Here is a 25,375-nt window from a genome sequence, read left to right as displayed (position 1 = left end):
GCCAGGCAAGGCGGGGATTGCCCTGTCCGAGGTCAGGGTCCGGCTGTCGGGATGTCTGTCCCTGCATGTGTCCCCAGGCCTTGTGGGGTAGCACCGAGTCCTGCAGTGTCCGGTGGAGACAGCGGCAGGGAGCAGCAGGGAAGCTCCGGGGTGCAGCTTCCAGGGTTGTGCAAACAAGGTGCTGCCCTCTCTTCCCCTTCCCCATCACAAGGGAGCTGCTCCTGCTGCGCTCCCACGGAACAGGGCAGCGTTGGGTCTTTCCCTCGTCCTGCTGCTGTGATTAATCACCTCGCCCACTTTAAACCTCCTCTCCACACCCTCCCGTGCACACGGCGCAGTGGGACAGATCCCTCTTTAATTACACACCCGAGCACAGGGATTGCTGAAGGTGCTTGTGCCACAGGCACAGGTGTGCACCGGCGCTCGGCTGGGAATTGTTTCCTAAGCACTTCTTAAAGAATTCAAAGGCTGCACTTACTGGCTGTGACTCTGCAGTGTTTTGTCTCTGTGTGATCTTGTGATGCAGCTTTGGAAAGTTTTTATTTGCGTGCTTTGGTCAGCGCGGTTCCGTGTTCAGGGCTGGGTCAGGAGCACTGGGCTCTCCTCGCTCAGGGACCTCGGAGCAGTGGCATTAGCCCTGCCCTGCTCCACTTGCCCAAGCCAGTGGGCACAGCAGGACTTGTGGTTTCACAGCACCTGGGGCTTTCTTGGGCACCCAGGAATTGATGGGTGGATGGGTTCCCTGCCTGTGAAACCCCCTTTGGCACAGCCCTGTCTTGCTCCCTTCCTGATGGGCTGTGGGCACCCCCACGTTTCCAGGGTTTGGTTGGCAGAGACGGGGAGTGGAAGGCTCTGCACAAGTGGGTGTTGGGTGGGCTGAACACTCTTCCAGGTATTGGCTTCCCATCAGTCTTTACCCACATGCTGAGTCCTCTGGTGCTCTGGGACTCGCTGTCTTAGGAATGTTAATGTGTTACCGTGTTTGTGTCAGACAGGGTGAGAACACAAGCTTGGGTTTTGCCTTGCTTTGAGAGTCTTTTCAAGTGCCAAGCGGCTTTGGAAATATCCATATGCTCACGCAGGTTACCTCAAATGCTCCATCAGGGGAGTGGCTGTGAGCTAAGATGTGCTGTGAGGAGTGTCACAGGGGTCCTGGTATCAGGTGAGGAGCATCAGGTGGGTCCCATTGTGTTGAGAATGCTGAGGATGTTGGAACCAAGGCAGCTACTGCTGCTGTTGGTGCAGGATGGGAACAGTCCCAGCATCCCACAGTGGCCGGGGCTGGGGGCTGGAGCAGAGCCCAGGCACAAGGCTCCCAGGTGTTTTTCCAGTTGCCAGGTTACACACCTTCCCAGGAGCATTTGCAGAGCTCACCTAAGGTTTGTGCTCTGTCCTCTCATGGAAGGAGCAATGAAACACATCCACTCCATGCATTTACTTATTTCCCATGCCATGCCTGGGCCTGACTCCAGTGCTGGCTGGAGGATCCTGAACAGCTGTATGAAGCCTGGGTTGTTTGTGCTCAGGTGCTTGTGAGCCTTGAGTGCCCTGAGGGGAAGTTTGTGAGGTTCCCTGATGGCTTTTTTATTTTTATTCTTATCCTGCCATTGAGCTGTGTGAGGAATTTGGGGAACAGAACACAGCTATGCCTGTCACCAAACCTGGGGTATTTGAGTGATGAGATCCTGACGTTTCCGCAGCCTCGTGGCCTCCACTGGTATCATCATCGGTCCTGAAGCTGAAGAAATGTCACTGCAGATCTGAAGAAATGTCACTGCAGATCTGAGCACAGCCTGAGCACTCTGTGTTCTGAAGGCAGGAGTGATGCAGAGCTCAGCTGGATGCTGAGTGTTTGACAGATGGGTTTGTGCACTTTACAGTGCAGTGTAAAGATTCCAGCTTGGCCTGCCCAGAATGAGGGGCCCGGCCACCCCCAGCTCCTCTTCTCGAGGTTTGGCTGTGCCAGGGGAAACACTGCAGCTGGCAGGTCTAACAAACTCCTGTCTGCCGAGGCTGCACAGTTCCTGGATCCAGCAGGAGGCCATGGCAGGAACCTGCAGGTGAGGGCAATGGAGGAGCAGTGTCTTCCCTTCCCTTCTACTCCCTGCCTGTGGCAGGTCATGCCCCAACAATGAGTGTTGGTGAGGAGGAGCTGCTCCACTTGGTGCCACAGGTCCCCTCCGGCTGTGGAAGGCCCTTTGGCAGGGAGCAGAGCTTTCTGGAGATGAACAGTTGGAGCAGTATTTGGTGTATTGGGAGCAGCTGAGCCGAGTAACAGTGTTCATGCAGCTGGATTTTTGTGAGGTAACGCATCGTTTCAGTGAGTCTGAAGGACAAACAAACAGGATAGCAAGGACATAGGTGAAAGGTGTGACACAGAGTACAGAAGGGAGTAAATGCATCCCTGTCATGCCTGACCAGAAGGAAAGCCCCTCTCAGCTGCCCTGCAACAAAGGAAAGGCAGTTCCTGGAGGCTGAGCCCCTCCTGTGGCAGTGCCCAAGGGGCTGCCAGGCTGGCTCTCAGTAGAGAACATGTGCTGACACCTCCACTCCGTGTGAGCCCATCGCCTTTCCCGGGCTGTGCCATCCACTCCTGCTCTGTTCCGCTCCTCGGATGCAGCTGTGGAGTGCTGTAGTGCTCTGGCTGTGGAATCCTTTCAAGGTGAAGTGTCCTCGAGATGAGAAGGTGCCTCTGAACACAGGTGATGGCCGTTTCCTCTTGTCGCTGCAGCACGAGCTCTGCCCAGTGCTGAGCTGGCACTGTCACTGTCCCAAAGAGCTCGCTCCAGAGTACAGCTTAGTCATGGAAATGAGATAAATCCTATTTCACAGAAACTGGTAAAAATAAAACTGTTGAGGATTGATTTGTTTCTATAGCAACCGACTGGTGAAGTGACACAGCTGCTGTCTGCAGGAGGGAGGAAAACAGAGCTGGAAATGTCAGTGCACCTGGGCTGGCTGACAGCAACGGAGAGCCTGGGGGCTGGGGAGGGGGCAAATGCTCAAATAAAGACAGGACAGGAAGGTGTGAGCTGCCTTTGGAATGAAATTGGAGCTGGAGTGTGTGAATGTGCCCTCTTCTTCACAAAACCTGGAGAGCCTGTGTGATGTCCTCAGAGCTCTTTATGTCCTGTTGCCCAAAGGATGTGTTCCTGCACCCTCATGGGTGGGGAAATTGATTGCCACATGGTACCTGGGTATCCATCACGTCACATGCACGCTTCTAGACCTGAATCTGAAATGACATTGTCCTGGTGCCATGGCTCCACAAGAAGTACTCAGCTTTGAGAAGTTTGGATGAATCAGATTGAAGTTCAACTTTTTCGATTTCCCTTTAACTGAAACTGATTGTGGCGCTGGGATGCTGGGCAGGGATTCCTGCAGGTGCTTGTATCCTGGAAGAAAATCCAGCTGGACCTCCAGACTGCTGGATAAGGGGCTTAAGTTTGGAACTATTTTTATCTCGGCAGTGTGTAGATTTGTGTGGTTTTTACATTTTCCTAAGCCAAGGGTTTTAGCCAGCTCTGGCACGCGCAGGATGTTAAGGTGGCTGTTTAAATGTTTGGGAGGCTGCAGGATGCAAAGTGCTGGGACCGTGTGTTTAGGTACATGCTTGGCTTGCTGACGTGTAGCTGTTGAGGGTTTCAGGTGAAAATCAGGGTATACATCTGACATAGCAGGATGGTGAGGGAATTAGAGGAGGAGTGTGTGTGCATAGCTTTACTGGACACTCTGCAGGAGCCTGAGTTATTCAGCTGAAGGAAAGTTGAGCTTGAGTTGCTGTTTAGGTTTGGTAAGCCCAGGTACATTCACACTCCTCCGTTGTTTAAACACATGGTTTGTTTTAAAGAGAAATTAGATTTAAAAATAAACCTCAGGCTTTTTCCAGTTCAAAGGAAGTGTCTGTAGTGCCACGTACTGAGGACACGAGAACAAACCCTGTCTGAGAATGAGTGCCATAAATATTATGTAAATACATTATCTCATTAGATTTTTATCTAATCCCATTGCCTGCTGTTGTGCAGACTCCTGGGGCGAGCAAGGCTGAAGATGTCATAGGTGGTCTTTCAAATCTAGTATTGAAGTGGGTTGGAAATTAGGTGAATCGACTTTTGCCTCATCCTAATTAAGACACTGAGAAATCCGCTCAAGTTTGGCATTACAAAGTGCATGATTTTAGAACAGAATCCGATTCCAGAGGCTGGGTGCCTGCTGAGGTTTGAAGCACCCCCATGCAGGGACCCAGGTGGGTTCCACAGGCTCTTCCTCACTGCTCTTGGTTTCAGGAATCAGCACAATTTTTATAGGAATCAGGAACAGGATTATGATAAAGCCTTAAGCTCTAAAGACTTCAAAGCTTTGCGTCCTGATCTTGGTTCTATTACAAGGACAGTGAAATCCATCAGATGACTTAAATAAGAGACTGTGTCCTATGGACTTGTGTTGGTTTTTTCCTAGTGCTTCCTTCCAGTGATTTCTTAAGCCCTGGTTTCTCGCTGCACAGTAGGGACTCTGACAGAGTTGACTGCCCTGTAAGAGATGTTTGACCTCGATTCATCCCGTGATCGCCGTGGATGACTTGTGGCTGTCCTGGAGTGTTGTTAGTAACCACCTTTGCATGATTTTCAGTTACTGCATTGCCCCTGTGCCCACTTCACAGCTCCTTTCAGCTTGATGCAGGCTGTGAAACTGTGTCTGAGCTCCTGTGGCTCATCTACTTTGGGTCAGAACAGCTGAAAATGGAACTTGGAGGATGTGTGGAATTCGTGCTGGATTTGGCATTTTGGAAATATTTCCTCTAATCTCAACAGAAATTATTTCACAGAAGGAATGGAACAGGATGTGACCTTGACATTCCTTTTCACTGAAAATAAGGACTAAAGAGAATTGGTTTAAAGCCTCTGAGGATCCTGGTTGTTATATGGGTGTGAGTTGTTACAGCTGAGGTATAATTATTTGCTGCAACAGTCACAGTAACCCTGAAATTGTTTGAAGTAATGGAGAGTTTTATCCTGCATATATTTAGGAGTCTGGCTGGCATATGTACATTCCTTCTGTACATTAAAAATGTCAGGCTGGGAAAGGCTCTGCTGCTGAGAGCAGCTCCTGGCTGGGAGAGCTGTATTGAACAGAGAAAAGGCTCAGAGCTGGGTCTGTTATTTTTGCAGAGAAGTGGGCAGAAATATTTCAAGGGGTTTGGAACATCTTATGTTGTGTATGTTCCCCAAAGAACAAAGTTTTTTTTCTGGTGAGGAAAAAAGCTGTTTGAGGCTGTCATTGCGTGCAGAGTCAGAGCTGGCATTTGGGTGAAACCAGGATTGGAAGCTGCAGGTGCACCATGGAATATGTGGGAACATCTCTCTTTGCTGTCTGTTCCATTATTGGTTCAGTTTTCCAGCATCAGGGGTTGGTGCAGCTGCCTCTGGCGGCTCTTGGGGAGCGGTCCCTGCCCTTCCCCGGGGCTCTCAGAGCAGGGCAGGACAGTCACGCTCCATACCCTCTGTTCGACTGCCTGGCTCATGCCCTCAGCTCTCAGCACTCGTATTTTTCAGCTCTAACCTTATCTCTGTACAGATAGCACAGACAAGTAATGACAACTTCTAGGAGCTGTCTCGGGATTTGGGAATAATTTCCTGCCTTGCCCATTCACTCCTATTCCTGCTTGCTAACAGACTGGATTTCAAGGATACTTCTGGAGTAAAAGGATGTCCTTTCTGATTTCCATCCTTCTTTTCCTGAGCTTTTCCTTAGGAACTGTTGTATAAGTCAGTGCTTTCTCTGCTTATGTAGGTAGCGTCCACCAGGAGCAAGCAGAGCTGATCACAGAGCTCTGTCGCTGCTCAGGTGTGTCCCCCGTGCTCCCATCTGAGCCACCACGGGGTCACTTCTCTGTTTGCCCTCCTCCTCTCACTGTCTTTGCTCTCTCCTTTCCCTGTCACTTGCTCTTTGGGCACCCAATTAAAAAGCTCATCAAGAAGGAATGTCTCTGGAGTCAGTAATATGTCGGTGCCTCATTTGTGTCCCGAACTGTTCGAACTGTTGCCAGTTAATCTCTCCTCGCTGTGTCTTTCTTTAGCCCTCAGGGACTGCTGGTTAAGCTGGAGCTGGGATTTGGTACAGGCTTAAATGGAGCCGTGCGGGTGAGCGGCTGGGCTGCTGGTGTGGGCCTGTGTTCAAGGGTAAAGTGTGCTCCAAACGCTTCAGTGGAAGCTTTGTTGTGGCTCTGAATTCTCCAGTCCCGTGTCGCCTTCCTTGAGGGCCTCACCTCCCATCCTGTCGTTCTGCTGTTTGGTATCAGAGCAACTAATTTCCTTTTCACTCCAGCACCGTGTTTCTCCTGTCTGTCCTGATGTCCTGGGCTGGAGCCCAGGGGTCTCTCCCAATGTCCGTGGGTCTCCCCATGTGCGTGGAATTGAGTACTGCAGTGCCAGTGCCGATTCACAGTCCTCATGTCACTGATCTGGGCAATGTCACACGGGAAGGGGAATGTCGTGCAAATCTCTGTCTCACTGGTTTCAGTCTCCCTAAGGCAAAAGTGCACTCTCTGTGCAGTTGTTGGTACAAAATAATTGCATTTGCTTTTTTAATTGCTGTAGGGAAGGGGTAATTTGGTCCCTGAATCTCTGTCTCTGCTTGACTTGGCCTATTTACCTGCTTTTCATCCGCCCCAGGTCAGACACGTCACGGTTCAGTGTTCCAGGCATCAGGGCTGGGCAGCAGCCAGGCTGAGAGGGGCATGAGCAGCATTTGGGAAGGGCTGGGCAGCAGCCAGGCTGAGAGAGACGTGAGCAGCATTTGGGAAGGGGTGGGCAGCAGCCAGGCTGAGAGGGATGTGAGTGGGTTTTGGGATGGGGTGGGCAGCAGCCAGGCTGAGGGATATGAGTGCGGGTGACATGGCACAAAGTGAAGGGCCAGTGCCCAGGCAGAAGCCAGGGTGGCCCAGAGGAGCATTGGAGCGTGGCTGGCTGGGCTCAGCAGGCAGACCTGGAGAAGTCTTTTAGTGCTGAGATGGGAAGAATATGGGGGAGGTTTGTTGTCTCTCTATAGAGAGGTCTGAGACTTCACCAGGAGGAGGGTGTCCGTGTTTAAATAAAGTATCACCATCCCCATACCTTTCTAAGTGCAAGGTGCTAGAAATCCCAAATTCCCGCTAAGATGTGTATTGGATCGGATCTCTGTGGGTGCTGGAAACAAACAGTAACTTTGAGGTGTTCTGATCCCCTTGATGTTGTCTGACAGTGAGCAGAGGGTGACATGTTTTCTGCCATCCCAAAACACTTAATTGGCACATCCTTTCCCGTGCAAGGGCACTGGCAGGCGGGGGGGAATGTGCCCTACCACAATTTTTTCTGCACAAGTTCCTTTTGGTGACATTTTTACTCCAAGCTCAGAGCTTTGTGCCTGTCAGAAGGGAACAGTGCAGATGGACACATTGGGCTCCAGACACGATGCTCCATTGCTGTTGGCTGACTGACATGTCCCGTGGGATTCTGCAGCTTGTTAAATCATCTCACAAAGGAGAAGGGGGAGGGAAAGCCTGGTGCGAGGTTGCCAGCTGTAGCCAGCTCAGTGCTGCAGCATCAGCTGCTTGGTGGTTTTGATCAGGAATTTGCGGCTGCCCAGGCAGTTTCCTTCTATTTCTCTGGAAGTACTCAATGGAGGGAATGCCAAGGGAAAGTCTGGCACCTTTCTAAGGAATTGTGCTTCAGTGGAACCCGGCGGCAGCCTGCACCATCTACACGTGTCCTGCTAATTTTCTCTGCATCTTATTTATTTTTTTAGTCTTGTATTTTCTTCCGCTTAGTGCATCTTCTCCAGTGCTGTGGGAGCAGAGCTGAGCTGCAAATGGAGAGTGGGGAGCATTTACCTGAGCAGTGCTCTGGTTCTGGTTTGCAATTCTAGGATATTGGTTTATGACATTCATAATGCTGCTCAGTTGATTCAATTTCTGCAGGAAAGTTTTGATTTCTTTTGCTCCTACTCCTCAAAACCCCACATAGTCAGATGCAAAAGAAGAGAACGGGCCACAAAATCAGTGTTTGATAAACCTCAGTGAGAGGTTTGTCAGCATTTGGCAAATGTTGTCAAATCTCTGTCCTCTTTTAGGGTTCACTTTCCCACCTTGAATGAGCCCAGCAGCTCCAGGGCTTCATGCCAAACCTTCCCATCTCCATGCTGGGGGCTGCTTTCCTGGTTTCCTTGCTCTTCCCTTGCCATCGTACTGCCTTTGGACAGGGTGTGGACAGGGGGATGCTCCTACTGCTGCACACATCAGACCCCAGAGTTCCTGGACCCCTCCCAAAGACACTGCTTGGCTTTCTCTAACTTGATGGCAGACCCTTTGTGCACTTCTCCCAGCAAAGCTTGTTAGGCTCTGGCCCTGAGGTCAGAGCCAGCGTTGGAGCCTGTGTTGTGTGGGGCTGCTCCTGCTCTGTGGCCTGTCATCAGCTGGGAATGCGCCTTAATGGGAGGGGGTTGCAGAATGCCTGTAATGCTTTTAAGAATAAAGGGCAGCGTATGCACTCAAACCAGACCTATATTTTTCCTATCCTGCAGCTCTTTATTTGCCCCTGCTCAGAGGGATTCTCTGATGTAGCACACACTGCACGCCTGACCCAGCCTTTCTGTCCCCACTGCCACCCCCCACCATACATTAAGTTTAAATAAATGCATTTTCACTGCCAGGAGCCATCCATAAGGTTAGGGCTGGCCTCTTTATAGTGGGGGATTTTAGCTTGGATGGACACATTTCTATTGGTGATGCCAACCCCGTCTGGTTCCTTTCTAGTGTGAGCTGCAAGCCCAGGAGTTAAATGTGTGGTTGTCATGGGTCTATGCCAACCCAAAACAGCCTCCCCTGGAAATAAGGAGTGGGAGATGGCAGACTGGATCTGAGGGAAGCAGATGAGCTCACCTTCTGCTTCTCAGTTCTTGAACTGATCCTTCACAGGCTGCTGTTGCTTTACAAACCCATGCAGGTTTCTTGCTCCTGGCCACCCACTGCACCTGAGGAGCAAAAGGCTGTGCTCCTTTCCATGGAAGACTGGATCATTTGGCCATCAGAGGATTGGTTGTGGCACATTGTTGCTCCACTGGTGGAAATGCTGGTTTCTCACAGTGTCCTGTTGACCTTACACCGGCTGAAATGTCTGCAGGTGTTGGGCAATGAAGCTGGAGCTGTTGGCAATTATTGTTGAGAGCTGTTGCTTCACTCAGAATGAGCTGGTGAAGTGGAAGCTTGAGGTCTGGCTCTGTGCAGAGGACCAGGCATGGCTCTGACTGCTGTGGTGTGTCAGTCAAAGTGGACTGAACCTGAAGATTTTCACTGGAATCCCTGGTAAATGGTTCTGTTGGGAGCGGATCTGATTATGGAGCCCAAGCTTGTCAGCTCTCATGCTGGCTGTGGTGTTGTGCAGTGTCAGCTGGGTCACTTCTATGTGTCCTGCCTTTATTATGGTCCCTGCTTTTCCCTGTCCCTTCTGGCACCTTGTACTTGAGTTTGTGACCCTTTGACTTTGAGGAAAATCTCCCCACTTTTCTTACAGCACATAAAAATCTGGGCCAAGAAGTTGATGGGTGTAGAAGTGGAAGCTCATGGCTTTGGCTTCCTCTGCAGCCACTCCAATAGCTGGAGTCTGACCAGCTGCTCTCCTTGGGCTTTCCGAAAACCTGCCAAGAGGGGCTGAGAGTCCCTTGCCCCAGCAATACTCTGCTTTAATCTTCTGCAGCCTTGCATTGGCCATTTGTTTATAGAAGCTGTTGCAGTGTCTGGTGGTTGGGGTCCGCAGGAAGCGGGATCCCTGCTCTGTTGGGAGTCCCACCATGCCAAACTCTTCCTGCTGGCGAGGTGGCTGCAGCAGTGCCTTCCTCACACTTGAGAAAAACATAAGCTGCTTTCTAACCCTGAGGCCTTGCCCAAAGCCTTTGGGTTGTTTGTGTTCCCTCTGTAAGCAGGAAATACGAAGCGAGGGTCGGATTTGGCTGCAGGAATCCAGTGGTTGTATGGATGTGGATAGCTGGGATGTGTGACTGACCTGCTGTGGTGGCCTCTGGGCAATGGACTCGAGGGAATCCACCTCCAGCCCTCACTGCCCTCCTGACACTTTGTCTCTAAGGCTTTGAGCAAAGTACACAAACATTTGGGGCTTTAAACTTCCTGGTGACTTTGGGCCAAGCCACTCGTGTTTGCTGGTGTCTCATCGTGCTTTTTGTCTTTGGTGTTGGGTGTGTAAATACACAGGGCACAACGGCCTCTGCTCTGCACAAGCACCCTGAGCTCTCCTGGTGCTTCCTTAATCCATGTTAGTGAGACCAGAAACTGGCCCCAAAGGTTCATTGTTTGAGCTGAAAACACCAAGTTGTTCTCTAGGCTTGGCTCTGCTTTAGCTCCCTGCCTGGGGTGGTTTTGTGAGCAAAGTAACTGCAGTTGGGAAGAAGGAAATGGAAAAGCAAGAGGACGAATATGGTCCTGTTTAAAGGAACTTTGGGGTTCCACTGTGACCTAAAGCATGTGCTTTATTCAGCAGTTCTCACCAGCAGGAAGCTTTATTTAAGGCCTGCAGCGCTTGCTGAATCATGGAGCAAGATAAAACTTGAGTTTTTTAGTTTAAATGGAGCAGATTTTGCTATTTTCAGAGCTTTTCTGATGTTCTCAACGTTCAGTCTTAATTGTCTTAAGCAGATGCCATCAGGAGCATCTTCAGATGCTGCTCTGGTGCAGCAAAGGGCAGCTGAGACCTGGGTAATCCTTTGAGAACAGAGATCACAAGGTGACAGCAGCCCGCCCCCCCCCGTCTTTGATGTGAAGGGGTTTGGGGGAGAAAAGAAATCAAAAAGAAATCAAAATGTAGCAGTGGTCAAATTGGCTCCAGACCTTTACTGAAGACTTGTATTTACAGCATTCTCCTGCCTGTGCTGGGATTTGGGGTTTCTGTTTAATCAGAAACAGCCCAAAGGCACAGAGAGTTCTGGGCTTTGTGCTCTGCTTTTCTCAGCACCCTGTTTCCATACCTCAGGAGAATTGTAGGGCCCCTCTGGCAGAGCTGAGGAGGGAAGGGAGTGATGTACTTTGTTGCAGTCCCCACATCTAAATATAAATAGTTCTCCTCTTGGATCCTTCCAGTCTGATCTTCTGGGTGATTTGACCTTTCTGTGATAAAAGCTTTCTTTATTTGCAGGAATAAAAAGGCAAAGGGGAGGAGAGGACACAGCAGATGGTTTTTTTAAAATATCTTCAGATCCTGGCAGTTGGTTTCTGTAGCACCCAGCGCTCACTGCTAGACCAGCTCCCTCCTGGGCTCCAGCTTTTCTCCTCCTCTGAGCTGCTTGAACAAACTTTGCATTTTACTCTAAAGCATTGCCCTGGAGATTTCTAAGGAAGTGTTTTATCATGGGGACACCACGCTCCGATGGGGACGGATGTCCCAGGCTCTGGTCCCCAGCCCTGCCCACTGCACCACTGACCCTGGTTTTCCTTGTTTCATAACTTCAGCTGAAAGAAACATTTGTGTTAATTGCTGCTGGTTTTTCATGTGTTCACCCTCAAGCAGTTTGAGCTCAGTTTCCAAACACGGCTCAGTTTAATGTGTAAAACCACGGGACTCTGGCACTGCCCAGGTTACAGCCCAGCCAAAGGCAGCACAGGTGCAACGTTAGAACTGCTCTAGACTGCACACGAGGCTTTCTGGCGCTAGTTCTAACCATTAATTGCCACTTTAAATCCAGCAATAAATTATTTGGGCAACCACACCGCAAGAGCCCACTGCCAGGAGCAAACCAGAGCTGAGCACTACTCAGTCCCCTTCATGCTCCAGGACTGCAGAGCTGAATCGGGCAGGGCACTCCTGCACACACTCTGAGTGGGGGTTTTGGTGTCTCACTGACCTTCTGGATGTAGTTTAAGCCATCATCCTGTGAACAATGTTGTCAGTGCTGGAGGTGCACTGCATGTGTGTATTGATCTGCTGTTTGCTCCTGGAGCACAGGATGGTGAGTGAGTGGTGTGCAAGATGCCTCAGGATAAGCCTCTGATCCTTTGCAAATTGGATTTTGTGGCTCACTTGCCCGTTCTCTTGGATAAAGTTTCCCCTTAGCTGCCTCTCCTCTAGCAGAGCTCTGGTCTGTCTCAGGACTGCAAAGCCTTTTATAATGCTCTGCAGATCAGGAGTCACTTGGAAGGGACAGGGACAGGCTTTCCATTTCCCACTGAAACATGCTGCAGAGTGAGAGCCTGCTGCTTCATTCCCGTCTGGAGTTCCACTCGGTCTGCATGAGATTCCCGTTGGTTTGGTTTGGTGCCTTTCCTGCTGTGTGGCACTGAAGTGCTCCTGCTTAGCAGCCCCCCAGTGATGACTGCTGTTTTAGAAAGCCTCTGGGCCACATGAGTCGTTGTGATTTCATGCTGGGGAGGAAATGGATTGCTCAGAAAAGGCCAGCTTCAAACAGAGCCACAGCTGGCTGATTTTAAACCAGTTCAGCTGAGGATCAGAGGGTGCTGTTAAATTTTACCTCCAGAGGAAATCATGCAGGAAAATGCACCGTGTTTTGTACCCACCAGCACAAGTGGGATTGTCAGGGCTTGTAATAAGCCTTGTGTAACTCCTAAAAGGATAGAGTGTAAAACAGGCCAGCACACAGAGATGATGGGTTGGTTGTACTGTTGGAACCCTGGGTTCTGAGAATTTCAGCATTTCAGTGCTGAGAGGCAGTGATCCTCAGAAACACGCTATATTCGATCCAAAACCCTGGGAAAAGTTTCCTAAATTGTGTGATGGCACTGAGGTTGTTGCTGTGCAATTAAAAGTTATATCACTGGGTGAAATACATAGAAATGTAGAAAATTAGGTTTAGGAGATATAGGTAATAATAGGTTACAATATGGAGGATTTGGGGTGTGGATTTATGTCTTCTTTCTTCTCCTTCTTCTCAAATCTGAATGTTCTGTCATTGGGTCAGAAGTTCTGCACTGCAGAACATGAAAAGTTAGTAATTGGATTGTAAATAAAAACATATCTCATAGTTGGTTAGTTTAGACTTTAAAAAGCTTGGAAAATTAAAACTCATGGCCGTTTTCCACCTTTCCAACAAAGAGGCACACACTGTGCAGCTGTATTACTGATAAGATATAATAAACAACTAAGTCTGAACAAGAATACTCGATCTCCTGTGTCTCAATTCAAACTCTGAGTAAAAGAACTCGAGATGTAGAGAAAAAGAAGAAAAAGCAATATTGTACTGGAGAGAGCAATCATCAGGAAAGGTGAACAGTTCCAGTTTGCTTATAAGAATGTACTGGTTCGAGTTTCATGCCCATTCTGGGAGAGGGTGGTGACCCTGGTGAGGGACAGCAGGCAGCACACTCCTTTCACAGCGAGCTCAGGAGCAGCACTGGCCTCTTACTTGTGCCATTCTGTACTGCTGTGAATGGGACACCTTCCAGGGGTTTGGGGAAGAGTAATCCTTGCCAGGGTTAATACTTAAATCTGTGCTGCTTGGTTTTTGAGCAAGGGAGGGAAGTTAACACTCCCAGAAGTGCTGGGAGACCACCTACTCTTTGGTACAGACTGCCAGCAGCTGACAGATGGAAGTGATTTTGGGACAGTGAGAAGTCACAGTGGAATCACAGTGGTGACCAAGAGCAGACTCTGTATCCCACAGTCTTTGACTTACACCCACCCCTTGTGACTCTTGCTGTGGAGCAGGACAGTTTCCCAGAGCCATCAGAATTCTTCTGTGGAGTGTGAATTAACAGTGGGTCAATGGTTTGCTGTCTCATGTGGTTCAGTCTAATAGACACATGTTCCTCTGAAGATGCTTTTTGGCAAGCCTGTGTATGGCTGAAGGATATGTGGCAGTGGGAGCTCTGGTTGGAAAGCAGGAGGTGAAGCAGAGGAGTGATTCCATGTGCTGATGTGTGCTGACACGTTGACCCCTCCTCTTGACGCCGTGCCCTGCACTCCGTGTGACTGCCCCTAACCACAGCTGTCAGATACCCACCTTGGTGTGAGAGCTCTGCTGACCCTGCCCCTTGCCCTGTCCCTGTTTGCTGTTTGCCTAAGTGTTCCCTGTCCATTTTTTGTCTTGCAGCATCTGGAGAGGGCCCAACGTGAACTGCGTTGACAGTACTGGATACACCCCGCTGCACCACGCTGCTCTGAATGGCCATAAGTGAGTGCTGTTCCCATGCCTTGGGTCACAGGGGGTGGATGCTTTGTGCTTCCCTGGCCACGGCTGTGTGGTTCAGTCGCCAGCCAAGGCCCTGGTGCAGCACTACTCCATCTTCAGGGGAAGTGGAGAATGTCAGTGCTTTGGCTGCTGCACAGCGTGATCTTGCATCTCGAAACACTGATGTTTCCAACCACCCTTTTATTCCTAAGCAATTTGGATAAGCTGTAACGCTGCGTGAAAAGGGCTCCCCCAGTGACAATCCCTGTGGTCTGTCTGGAGTCCAAGGTAGTCTGGGGCTGCACCACTTAGTAATTCCCTTGTGTGCATATCACATTTTTAAGTAACTTCAGTGTGGTAGATCTTGTGTTGCTCGTTGCTGCCTGAGATATTAAGAAATGGAATAGAGTTAAAATCTTTATTCACCTTGGTTGTGCTGGTGCAATTCACTTTGCAGCAGAGGCTTGTGGCTGACTTCAGCCCCTGTTTATCTCCATTAGCATGGCAGTAACGTGAATCTTTCCTGAGCTCAGCTCAGCAATATTTCTTTCTCTTTTTTTTATTTCCTTTGGCAGCATTTAATAGGAACACTTAAAAATCACATTTCAAGAGGATGTCTGAAACATTGCTGTTCAGATTAACTTCCTGTTCAGTACTTGCTGCAGAATGTGAGCTGTGAAACAAGGACTGAATGTCTCACTGGAGTTCTTGTCTCTTCCAGGGATGTTGTGGAAGTTCTGCTGAGGAACGACGCGCTCACCAATGTGGCAGATTGTAAGGGCTGTTACCCCCTGCACTTGGCAGCCTGGAAGGGAGATGCTGACATAGTGAAGCTCCTCATCCACCAGGGCCCTTCGCACACCAAAGTGAATGAGCAGGTCTGCCTGATTTTCTCTAATGTGTCGTTGAATCACTTCCCTGGCATGGAGAGAGACTCCTTCAGCTGACTCCTGACCCTTCCCAAACCAGTAGCAATGGTTGTAAGGTCCTACTTGCTGATGGGATAAGAGGGGCACTGCCTAAAGCAATACATTCAGTTCTGAGTTAGTGGTGGGATGAAAAGGTATTTAAGTTTTAGAGAGAGGCACATAAATATGAGAACTGCTCAACACTTAGGAAGTGGTCTCCTGCTTCTGGGCTTCTAAAACTAATCCACAGTTTTCCTTTCAGCTGCTGGATAGCTGAGCAGGTTTCTAGTTCTGCAGAGGATCCATTGGCTCCCTCCTTTGGGAACTAATCCAGGCAGCTTTGTTCAGTCTCTTTGGCCGTGCTCTCTTAGCTGCTCTCCTGGCTTGTCTCTGGCACTTGCTCCAGTTCACTAATTTGTAAGTTCTAAGATAATTTTAACACTACTTGCCCCCAGATAAATCCCTAGCTTAATCTTAAAGAATTATTTTCACAATCAGGCAAGAAAAAAAAGCCTCTTGGATTTGTTCCTTTTGTCAAGCTGACGGTTTTGGTCTGGGGTGCAGAGGGAGTGAGGGATACGACACAGCTGTGTCCACTGCAGAGGGCTGGCTCCTGTGCCCCATGGACATCTGAGGTATCTTAGAGTTCCAGGGAACATCTGAAATGCTACTGCTGGAAGACCCAAATATTCCTGTTGTTTCACAGTTTTGTTTAAGGAACTGGTTTCATGAGCGAGGCCAGCTGAGCAGTGTCACTGAACTGTCCCTCCCTGGGTGAGCCTGGCAGACACAAAGTGACAGGTCCAAATCAGGTGGCTAAAGCAGCAAGGGGCTGTGGTTGTCCTGTCCCTTAGGCAGGAACATCTGATGTCCCTGTGAATCAGCTCCCAAACCACTCAGGTGTTCTTTCAGGAGGAAAGGAGTAAACCAAAATAGGTTTGCCTACCTTAGTGCCACCAGGCTAAACCTCAACATTTATCCCAAAGGTAATTCCCAGGTAGGTCAGACACCGCTGGCCTGAGTTCAGCTCACGGTCAAGGTGAGCAGCTGGGGAGTCCATGCTGTTGATTTGCTCCATGGTAGTTTTCAAGAAGCTGGGGAGCAAACTCCTTTCAGAGCGAGGTTTAGGAATCCCAGTCCTTCTTTGTGGGGACCCAAGTGCCACACCGAAGTTTCCCAGGATGGGTAACTCACTGCACTAGGCTGCCCCAGGGATAAATGCTGCTAAAACATCATGGAGTGAAAAATCTGGTTGTAGTGCAATTCTCTCTCACTCCTCCTTTGAGCAGGAATAGCGAGGAGTGTGTGTTCTGATGACTCTGGTGATAATTTTCCAGTTTGGGGCTGTGGTTAATCAGGTCTCCAGGCACAGCTGCAGGCACCCAGTCTGGTTACATAGGCTTGAGTGCAGGTAACCCTTTTCAATCAATCTGACAAGAATTGAGTGAGGGCCCTGAGTGTGAATGTTCTGCTCTGAGTAGGGCAGCTAGAGGGGACATCTTTGCAAAGACCCAAAGCTTAGTATGATCCTTCCAAGTAATGTTTCATTAATGTCTGTTTAGTAGGAACCCTGTTAAATGAGAGAAGTCAGCTGAGGAGCCTGTGCTTGGAGCCTGGTCCAGGTTACAGCAATCCCAGCTGGAATGGCTTTTGCTGGCCGTGGCTCTGACTGGAACAAGATGCTGTGTCCTGGCGTTCCACCCCTTGGAGTCACCCATTGCTTTGTTGCTGTATCTCACCCATTTCATTATCACATTTTTTTTCTTTTTCCTCTTCCTTTTTGTAGAATGCTCTTGAGATCAAAGAACTCAAAAAGTACGGCCCCTTTGACCCATATATCAATGCCAAGGTGTGTACTTTGCTGTCAGCATTTCACTGCATCATCACTCCAAGCTGCACTCGCGTGCTTCCAGGTGCAATAATACCTGTTCACTTCGCAGCTGCTTGGGGAAAAGGAAAATGGGACCATTTATTTACTGTGGGTTTCTCTCTTCAAAGCAGTTATAGAAACATAATTAAAGGGAAGCTTTTCCTTACTTTCCTGGGGGCTCCTTCCTTGCTTAGCCTTGTAGGACACGCAGTGATGGTCAGTTTGCTTGATTGAGCTGGATGACTTCCCAAAGGTAATGTTACTTCAATTAAATGTTTTAGGTTTTGTTTCATGTGCTGATGTTGCTGATAAATGCAAAGAGAAGGAATTTTTTTTTCCCTGCTTAACCATGGATGCATTTTCTCTGTGGGCTGTTTGGAGTGAATTTTGATGCCTTTTCTCCTATCAAATGCATAATGCTGTGTGTGTTGTTTGAATGGACAGTTAATTCCTGTGGTGGTGGTGGGAAGAAGGGAGGACAGTGGCATTCCTGCCTCCCTTCCCAAGTCCTCCATGTCCTGCTTATTACATCAGTCTTTCTTTTGATGTTCAGTCCCTGGTGTCGTCTGACCCTTCAGCCCTGGTCTCCTGTTCCTGTTTTCTGACCTGTTTTGCTCCTCTCTTGTTTTCAGTTGTTCTTGAGCTACAAAAGACACAACATCAGTTCATGCAATGTGCTGAGACAGCTGTTGAAGAAGCAGATCAAATTATTGGTGGTGGTTTCTCAGACACCATTTTTCAGTTTTATTTCTAGTCAAGCTGCAAGCCAGGGATGACAAACAATCTGCTGCTCGGTCCTGAGACACCTCTGCCATGAGCCACCATGCCACAGCTGCTTCCAGCCAGTTACTTTGGATCCAGCCATCCATGGCTGATTCCTGTCTCTCAGAGTTTCCATCTGCTTGATCTGCAGGACCTTAGAAACACACAGCTAGAGCTCCTGTGCTTGCTGGGAGTTAGGCGTGGTTTTGCAGAGTTCTGTTTCAGGGTCACCAGTGCCCACTCTGAGCACAAATGCGATCCTGTGAAGCTCATCCAAATCGAGGATTTTGACAAAAATCTGGATGGGAATTTTATGCCTTTATGTTTTCTGTGGAAACATCATAATTGAGCAGTTCAGTTGCCTGCAAGGAGCTTCCTAAAACATTGTCAATAACCAAGTAAAATTTTACACCCTCTAGTATTGGGATGTTGAATGAAGAAGGAATGAAGAGTGGGAATATCCTGGGAGTTCCCTTTCTTGTGGATTTTTGTTTAAAGAGTCCTCTAATTTGGATTTTATCCTGTGGAGAAGTGCATTATTTAAAGCCTCAGTTCAGTGTTCACAATGGCTGAGGTGCTCTCTAGAGCAAGACAAGATTTTGGGAACCTTTGCTTTGGTTTTAAGGAGAGAGAGATAATTTATACACAGTTGTTGGGTTCATCACAAGTTCTGACCAGCTTTGCACCAGTTCCTGGCCAGGTGTGATGAAGAGCATGGGGAATTGTATCTGTCACACAAACTCTGGTGTTTTCTCAGGGGCACTGGAGCAGTCAAGCAGCAGGTTGTCTATTGACATAGGGCAGGACTGTGTTGGACACTCAGACACTGACAAAAATCCTACAAAGGAAGTACGTTGAGTGGGACTGAAGGGCCATGTAGCTGCTTTCCCTAACCCTGGGGCAGGATCAAGTCTCCTTACACCATTCCTGACCAGGGTTTTCCCACCAACTTCTCAAAAACCTCAGAGAGGGACAGCTCTGTGGTCTTTCTTTGGCAGTTTATTCAACCCTTCAGATCTTTGTGGGTCAGAAAACTTTCCCTTGTTTAAACCAAGTCTCCCTTGGCTCAGTCGGAGCCATCTCACGGTGTGTTGGGAGCGGGGGGTGTGGGATGGACACAGAGCCTGAAGGGGCTATGGATTCTCCACTTGAGCATGGGGTGAGGAACAGCAGGGCTGTGTGTGGTGAGTGGTATCACATTACCAGGGCTTGAAACCTGTGCTGGAGCCCATAAGAAAGCAGAGCCATCCCTGCTCATGTCCTGTTTGTGCTCTGCAGACAGGCATTGCTCCCAACTCCTCTCTCCCGGCTGAGAGCTGGGGGGATGCAAGGATTCCTGCAGGAATGCAGCCCCCCAGCCCTCCTGAGTGCTCTGTTTTTCTAAGTAGTTCTGAAATTTGAAGCCATGTGCCTTCTGGCTGCTGGAATGGAATTTTCCTTTTCCATCTCTAATACATCTGTAGGTCTGAGCACTCCTGCTCACTGCTCTGGTTTGTGCCTGGAGAGGTGACGTGGGAAGGGAGCAAACTCCCATGCCTGGAAGAGCTGTAGTATTTTGGGCTGCTCAAAACTCTTCCAAAATGGAGGCAATAAAGATTCAAGTGGTAGTGGGAGTTTCCACTGCACAGTCTGGAATTGGGAGAGACTTGCTGTGATGATTCAGGGCAGTTTTACTGCCTGGTGATCTCTGCTGCAGGAGGAAAGTCTGGGGATTTTGCCTCGAGCATTGGAGCCCCAGTCTGCTTAGGGAAAATTGGACTGAATTGCAGGCAAGATGAGGGAAGTCTCCAACAATTACGCTTTTAAAGGATGTTGTGTTCCCATTTCTGAGCCCTCAGGCAGGTGTTTGGAGCTGCTGCATGCTTTAAAACCCCCTGAGGGATACATAGCCTGTGCTAGGGAGAAAGGAGAGGGGGGCAGTCCTAGCCAGGGAAATTCCCAGTAGCCAGAGCTGGCATGGCACAAGCAGCGTGTGCCCCACAGCTCTGGGGCAGGGACCCACTGCTCAGAGGGGCTGGGGTCATCCAGTCTTTCCACAAAGCCTGGCAGTGAGGATCCCTCATGCTGCGGGCCAGGCTGAGAGCCTGGGGCCAGCTGTCCTGGGCTCCCTGATCCCTGCACTCCCAACCCTGTCAAACAGGAATAATGGGATTTGCCAACCCTGTAAATGCCCCAGAGCAGCAGTGTGAGCTGACGGGCAGGTGTGAGCTCTGATGTTCTCTATTCTGTCCCCTCTCACTCCGTTTGTATATTTTTTGTGCAGACTTCTGTATCCTGCAGTAACCTCTGTCCACGTGTATGTGCCTCCCCCCAGGATAGAGCCTGTTTGACTTGGACTTTCTGTGCTGGCAGTGATGCTTTGCCCCCGTTTGCCCCCTCTCCCTGCATGTGCCTGATCCTTTCTCCTTCGCTTCGCTTCTGTACAAACTGCAGCTGCCGGAGCCTCACCCAGCTCCCACTTCCCTTGTGCTTTGCCCGTGGCTGAGAAGTGATGCAAAAGCCAGATACAAACAAGTGGGGGAGTTGACAGGACTCCTGTGAGCCTGAGAGCAACTGAACACCTCCACAGGATCCGAGTGCTCGTGCAGCCACGCGGGTTTGTGACACGGTGCAAAATGCTGAGCAGTGTCCCAAGGTGTGCGTGTGCTCTCACAGCAGGCAGGCAGGAATCAAATTCCCTTCTGCAGTGGTGCTGCTGCCTCCAGCAGGACAAAAACATTCTGTTTATTTTAATGGAAGTGTTGTTAAAATGGCAAATTCAACTGCGATTCTTTCAGTTGAAGTGTGTAACTGTTTGTATTAAACTTTTTTTAGGATCAAATTGTCAGATAGTTGTTTCTAAAGTGCTTAAACCAGAATCCCTCTGTGGATGACACACAGTAGCAAAACTAGAAACTTGAGAGGAATTTAATTTGAGGAAAGGCTCTGTTACATCTGGCCATGTTCCTATTTTGCACCTACATATGTGGAGTATTGGACTGCTCACCTTTGGGCTTTGCATTGCTGGTTCTTAGCCTGGCTGCTGGTGCATGCACTGGTTTGGGTCTGGCTTCCAGCTGGGATGCTCCCTTGTCACTGAGACATTGCTTCCCTCAGCTGACCTGAGCCCTGGCTTGTTCCTGCAGTGGTGGAATTGCACGGCTCTCTGGGTCACAAACTGCATGGGACTGGGTGCACCCTTTCTCTAAACAGCCAGAATTGCAGAGATGGAATGACCCTTATAACCAGGATAAGTAGGATTTTAAACAATTGAAGTTTAAATCTAAAATGATGATGATGAAGCTCCAGCAAATAGAATTCACACAACAGGTTGCCTGCCTTAAATTCAGCCTTTTATTTTTGTGGCACCCTGAAGTGTGGGATGCTGCCAAGATATCAGACTGCCTTCCCCAGGTGCCAGCAGCATTAATGGGAATCTGGATACAGCTCAACATCCCTTTAGCTTTAGCATGGCCCCTGGATTCTGACCCTAGTGCTTGGAAAGCAGGCTGGTCCATCTGTAGCCCTCTTTCCCACAGCTGAAGAGCATTGTTCTGGACATCCCCGAAGCTGTGGCTGGGTGGGCCGGTCAATGAGCTTGTGAGGGGATGCTAAATGCCCAGGGAGATGGTGAAACATTGCTCAGGCTGGTTCAGACTGGGCTCTCTGCTTCCCCGTTGCTTTTTTTGTCTTGTTTTTGCATTTAAACTTCAATGTTGGAGCGAGGCGCGGGGCGGCCGCTGCCCCGGCCCTGACGCGCTGCCGCTTGTGCCCCTCAGAACAACGACAACGAGACGGCGCTGCACTGCGCGGCCCAGCACGGCCACACCGAGGTGGTGAAGGTGCTGCTGGAGGAGCTCACCGACCCCACCATGCGCAACAACAAGTTCGAGACCCCCCTGGACCTGGCCGCGCTCTATGGGAGGCTGGAAGTGGTCAAGATGCTCTTGAACGCCCACCCCAACCTGCTAAGTTGCAACACTAAGAAACACACTCCGCTGCACCTGGCAGCCAGGAACGGTCACAAAGCTGTGGTCCACGTCCTCCTAGATGCTGGCATGGACAGCAACTATCAGGTATCTGGTGTGTCTGAGTGGGGCTGGGCTGGTCGCTGGGGCCTGGAGAGCTTCACCAACCTCTCCTCACAGAAGCTGAGGAGAGCTTTGTCTTCTGCTGGGCTGTCTGTGCAGCTCTGGGTTGCTCGGGGAGGCTGCCCGGAGGGACTGGGGTGCTGTGCATGCCTCACGCCTGCGCAGGGGCTGGGCAAAGCCCCAGACACAGAGTGAGGGGGAGAAACACCCTGTGGCCGAAGCTGTTCTGCCCTGCAGTGCTGTGAGCTCTTGATAGCAGTGGAGGCAAACGTGTCTCTTCCTATCAAGCCACTTGTGAATGTGCTGTTTTCACAGCAATGGCTTGTATGTGGGTCTTGTTTTCCCTTGTCAGGACATGACCTCCTGCCAAGCTCTAGAAGGCCCTTTGTTGGTCTCTCTGATGGAACCATCCCCATTTTTCCATCCCACATCCTCAGCAGTGTAGTAACGCTGATAGTCTGTCCTCAGCCGTAGGTAGTGCTGCCCACACCTCGTGTACAACGCCATGTATTTATTGCTTCTGTAACCCTCTAAGCCATGCCTCCCTCACCATTCCCTGCTGTCTGGCTTCATGCTATGTTTCCATTTAATTTGCAGACTGAGAAAGGCAGTGCTTTGCACGAAGCTGCTTTGTTTGGCAAGACAGATGTGGTACAAATATTGCTGGCTGCAGGTGAGAGAATGTTCCCCCTTTGAAGCACTAATGTGGTGATCCCTTCACCCAGAGCTTGAGGAAATCCTTTTCTAGTGCAGCAGGTTTCTCCATCCAGCTGTCGGAGCTCCTCGGAGCAGGATATAGGAGAGGTTGGCTCTTAGAGTTTGGCTTTAAATTTGTCTCTAGAGTGTTTTATAGCTCTCCCCCAGTGATGATCACAAATGTGACTTGATGGATTACATGAACCTGCACACAGTTAGACAATATTCTTGCTTTTGCCCTCCATACCCCTGTTGCCACAGGTATTGATGTGAACATAAAGGATAACAGAGGCCTGACCGCTCTGGACATTGTGAGGGAGCTTCCTTCCCAGAAAAGCCAACACATAGCAGCTCTCATTGAAGGTGGGTAATGCAGCTCTGCCTCTGGGGAGGAGGGGAAAGCTCGGGGTGCTGCTTGTGCTAGGGCAGGTACAGGATGTGCCTTTCTAGACCTGGAAAGTGCTGAAAGCAAAGCAGCTTCGGGCTGTGTTGGAAGGAGCGGCGCTGAAACTCTGGGGTGAGCTTCTCCAGACCAAATGTTTGGAGGAGGACTTGGGGGGATTTAGGAGAATTAGCCCTTTGCTGAGGGAGTGTGGCGTGACTTTTACAGTTTAAATGGGCTTAATTGAGCTTTGTTTAGCTCACTTTTGAAGTTAATTAAAATTAAGGATAGCCTAAATCTGCTTGCAGAATGCAAAGTAACAGCTTTAGAAATGGTTCTGGTATAACTCCCCTTTATGTGTCTGTGTAGGCAAATCGTTGTCCACAGATCTCACATCCTGCTCCTCGCCTTGTTGTGAGGCTTGGGCATGGAATTTGCAGATGAGATTTACAGAAAAGGCCTTGATTACTTGTGTTTCATAAAGGCGCTTGGTCCATTGTGTCTGTCCAAATTCGGGAATGAAATGTGACATCTTGGCTAAATTCATACCTTGTAATTACGCTGTCTGCATTTCCTCTCAGCTGTGGGGAGGATCAGAAGCATTTGGAGCTGGGGTGTATTATTCACGCTGAGCATTTGGGAGCTTTGCAGGTTCAAAGCACTTCTCAGACTTTTAACTAAGCTGTGCCTGTGAGGCTGGTAGGTTTGAGCATTATTCTGAAGCTGAAGACAAAGATGGGCTTTAAAACTGAAGGTGTTGCAGATAAAGGCTGTTAGTTTTTCCCGGGAGGGAGCTGCTCTTGGATGTTACATCAGCTGAATGTTTCTGGCTTTGCCTGTGGTTGGGGGCTGCAGCTGCAATTGGTTTCTCTTGTTATGACTCTGTTCAGTGATGGAGCTTGTGTCTGCAACACAAATCTGCTCCGTGACTCTGTGTCCGTACAGCAGCTTTGCAGCTTTCTGATTAAAGACTCTGAAAGTTCAAAGGACCATCCCTACCCTTGTGCCTGTGATTAAAGGGGCCGCCTGCTTCTATTTTGGGATCTGAGCTGCAAGTTTTAATAATGTTATTTTTTTTGGACACTTAATAAGCTGACAGTTGGCCTTCCACCCACAAGGGAGGAAGTAGCATGCGCTGAAGGGGACAGAAAACCAGATTGACGTGAGCTGACCCTGTCTCCCAACCCCCTTGCAGATTACACCGTTGGGAAGAAAAGTGCCAAAGCTGTGGAGAAATCTGCTCCAGCCCCGCTCGCTCCAGCCACCGATGCCTCAGGCCGGACATCTCAGGGTGGGCATCACCAACATTCCTCTCCTTGCCAGCACTGAGGTCGGGAGATCCAGTGACAATCCCGTCTCTTTCTTCCCCGCTCAGGTGATGTGGACAAAGCTGTCACAGAGCTAATCATCGACTTCGATGTGAACCCTGAAGAGGAGAGCCCGTACGAAGCTTTGTACAATGCCACATCCTGCCACTCCCTGGACAGCCTGGCCAGCGGGAGATCATCGGACCGGGAATCTCTGAATAAGGAAGCTGAACCAAGTGGCCTCAAAGCAGCTGGAGTCAGGCCTGTACGTAGCTCACCGCTGCTTGCCCTAGAGGCACGGGGGGCTGACCTGCAGGGTCAGGTTTTGCAGCAGGCTGCTCAAGCGTAAAGGAATCTTTAAATCCTTCCCTGACATTGATCAGAACAGGCAGGTGCCTCTGCTCCTTCCCTGGCCTCTTCACAGGGATTGCCTAAAAGCAGCCGCTTCTTTGTTTCACCTCGTGTTGTATCCTGTTTTCTGGCAGTTTGATACTGGTGCCAGTGAATCTTGGTCTGTCAGGAGATTACAATTCACAGAAGGGCTGACTTCTTGTCCAGAAAAAGTTCTGGAAACTTTTGTGGAGCGTTTTCTCGTGTCTTGCTCACTGCATTACCAAAGCTGAGGCTCTCGGGAAATTATCTGTAAGAATAACCTGTTGGAGACTAGTTGGCAGTGAAAGGGAGGTTTTTTGTGTATTACTTGCAGAGCTCTGTAGAGGGTACTCCAGGCTTTACAAGGCAGCACAGAGCTCCTGGAACTGTCCCCAGAGAAGTCTTCCTCACCTTCTGTCAGCTGCATCTGCTGCCCCGGTAGCGATTGGCGGGAAGGCTGCTGTGGGGCAGATGGGACACGGGCCCTGCAGTGCTGGGTCAGCTTCAGGCTTTGTGTTCTGCTTGGTTTTCCAAAGCCTGTTCTGTGGAGGCATTTTTGAACAACAGGCAGAGCAGGAGTGAACAATTAAACTGCTGGGGGCACAGTAACCATGGTTCCCCTCTGTGCAAAGAGGTGCAGCCTTTGGCTTGTGCTGAGAGCAAGTAGAATAGAAATGAGTCAAAAGCTTTGGATAATGGACATTTTGGCCAGGTCTTTCAGGTATGCAGTACCAGGTGCACTGTCCTGTTACTGATCAAATCTTGCCGCTGTGCTGTGCTGGTGATGTCTGTTGTGAAATAAGCTCAGCTCTGTCACAAGTAAGGAAAGATGAGAGAGGCTGAAC

At 49.6% G+C, this 25,375-nt stretch overlaps 1 protein-coding gene across 3 annotated transcripts in view; it reads left to right on the top strand.

Annotated features, from left to right (window-relative positions):
• Positions 1-25,375, top strand: part of ANKS1A (ankyrin repeat and sterile alpha motif domain containing 1A) — a gene marked incomplete at its 5' end in the record, with an annotated part of 78,485 nt that overhangs the window by 4,156 nt on the left and 48,954 nt on the right. For all 3 annotated transcript variants that reach the window (XM_082296266.1, XM_082296265.1, XM_082296264.1), the window contains 8 exons: positions 14,086-14,166; positions 14,885-15,041; positions 16,858-16,920; positions 21,462-21,758; positions 22,371-22,446; positions 22,731-22,832; positions 24,047-24,142; positions 24,227-24,423. In XM_082296266.1, coding sequence (XP_082152392.1) covers positions 14,086-14,166; positions 14,885-15,041; positions 16,858-16,920; positions 21,462-21,758; positions 22,371-22,446; positions 22,731-22,832; positions 24,047-24,142; positions 24,227-24,423 — 1,069 coding nt within the window. The remainder of the gene's footprint in view (positions 1-14,085; positions 14,167-14,884; positions 15,042-16,857; positions 16,921-21,461; positions 21,759-22,370; positions 22,447-22,730; positions 22,833-24,046; positions 24,143-24,226; positions 24,424-25,375) is intronic.

This window comes from Coloeus monedula (genome assembly GCF_965178545.1).
Source record: "Coloeus monedula genome assembly, chromosome: 23".
NCBI classification, from domain to species: domain Eukaryota; kingdom Metazoa; phylum Chordata; class Aves; order Passeriformes; family Corvidae; genus Coloeus; species Coloeus monedula.
Note: the sequence above shows the minus strand (reverse complement) of the source record. Positions and strands in the feature narration are given on the sequence as shown.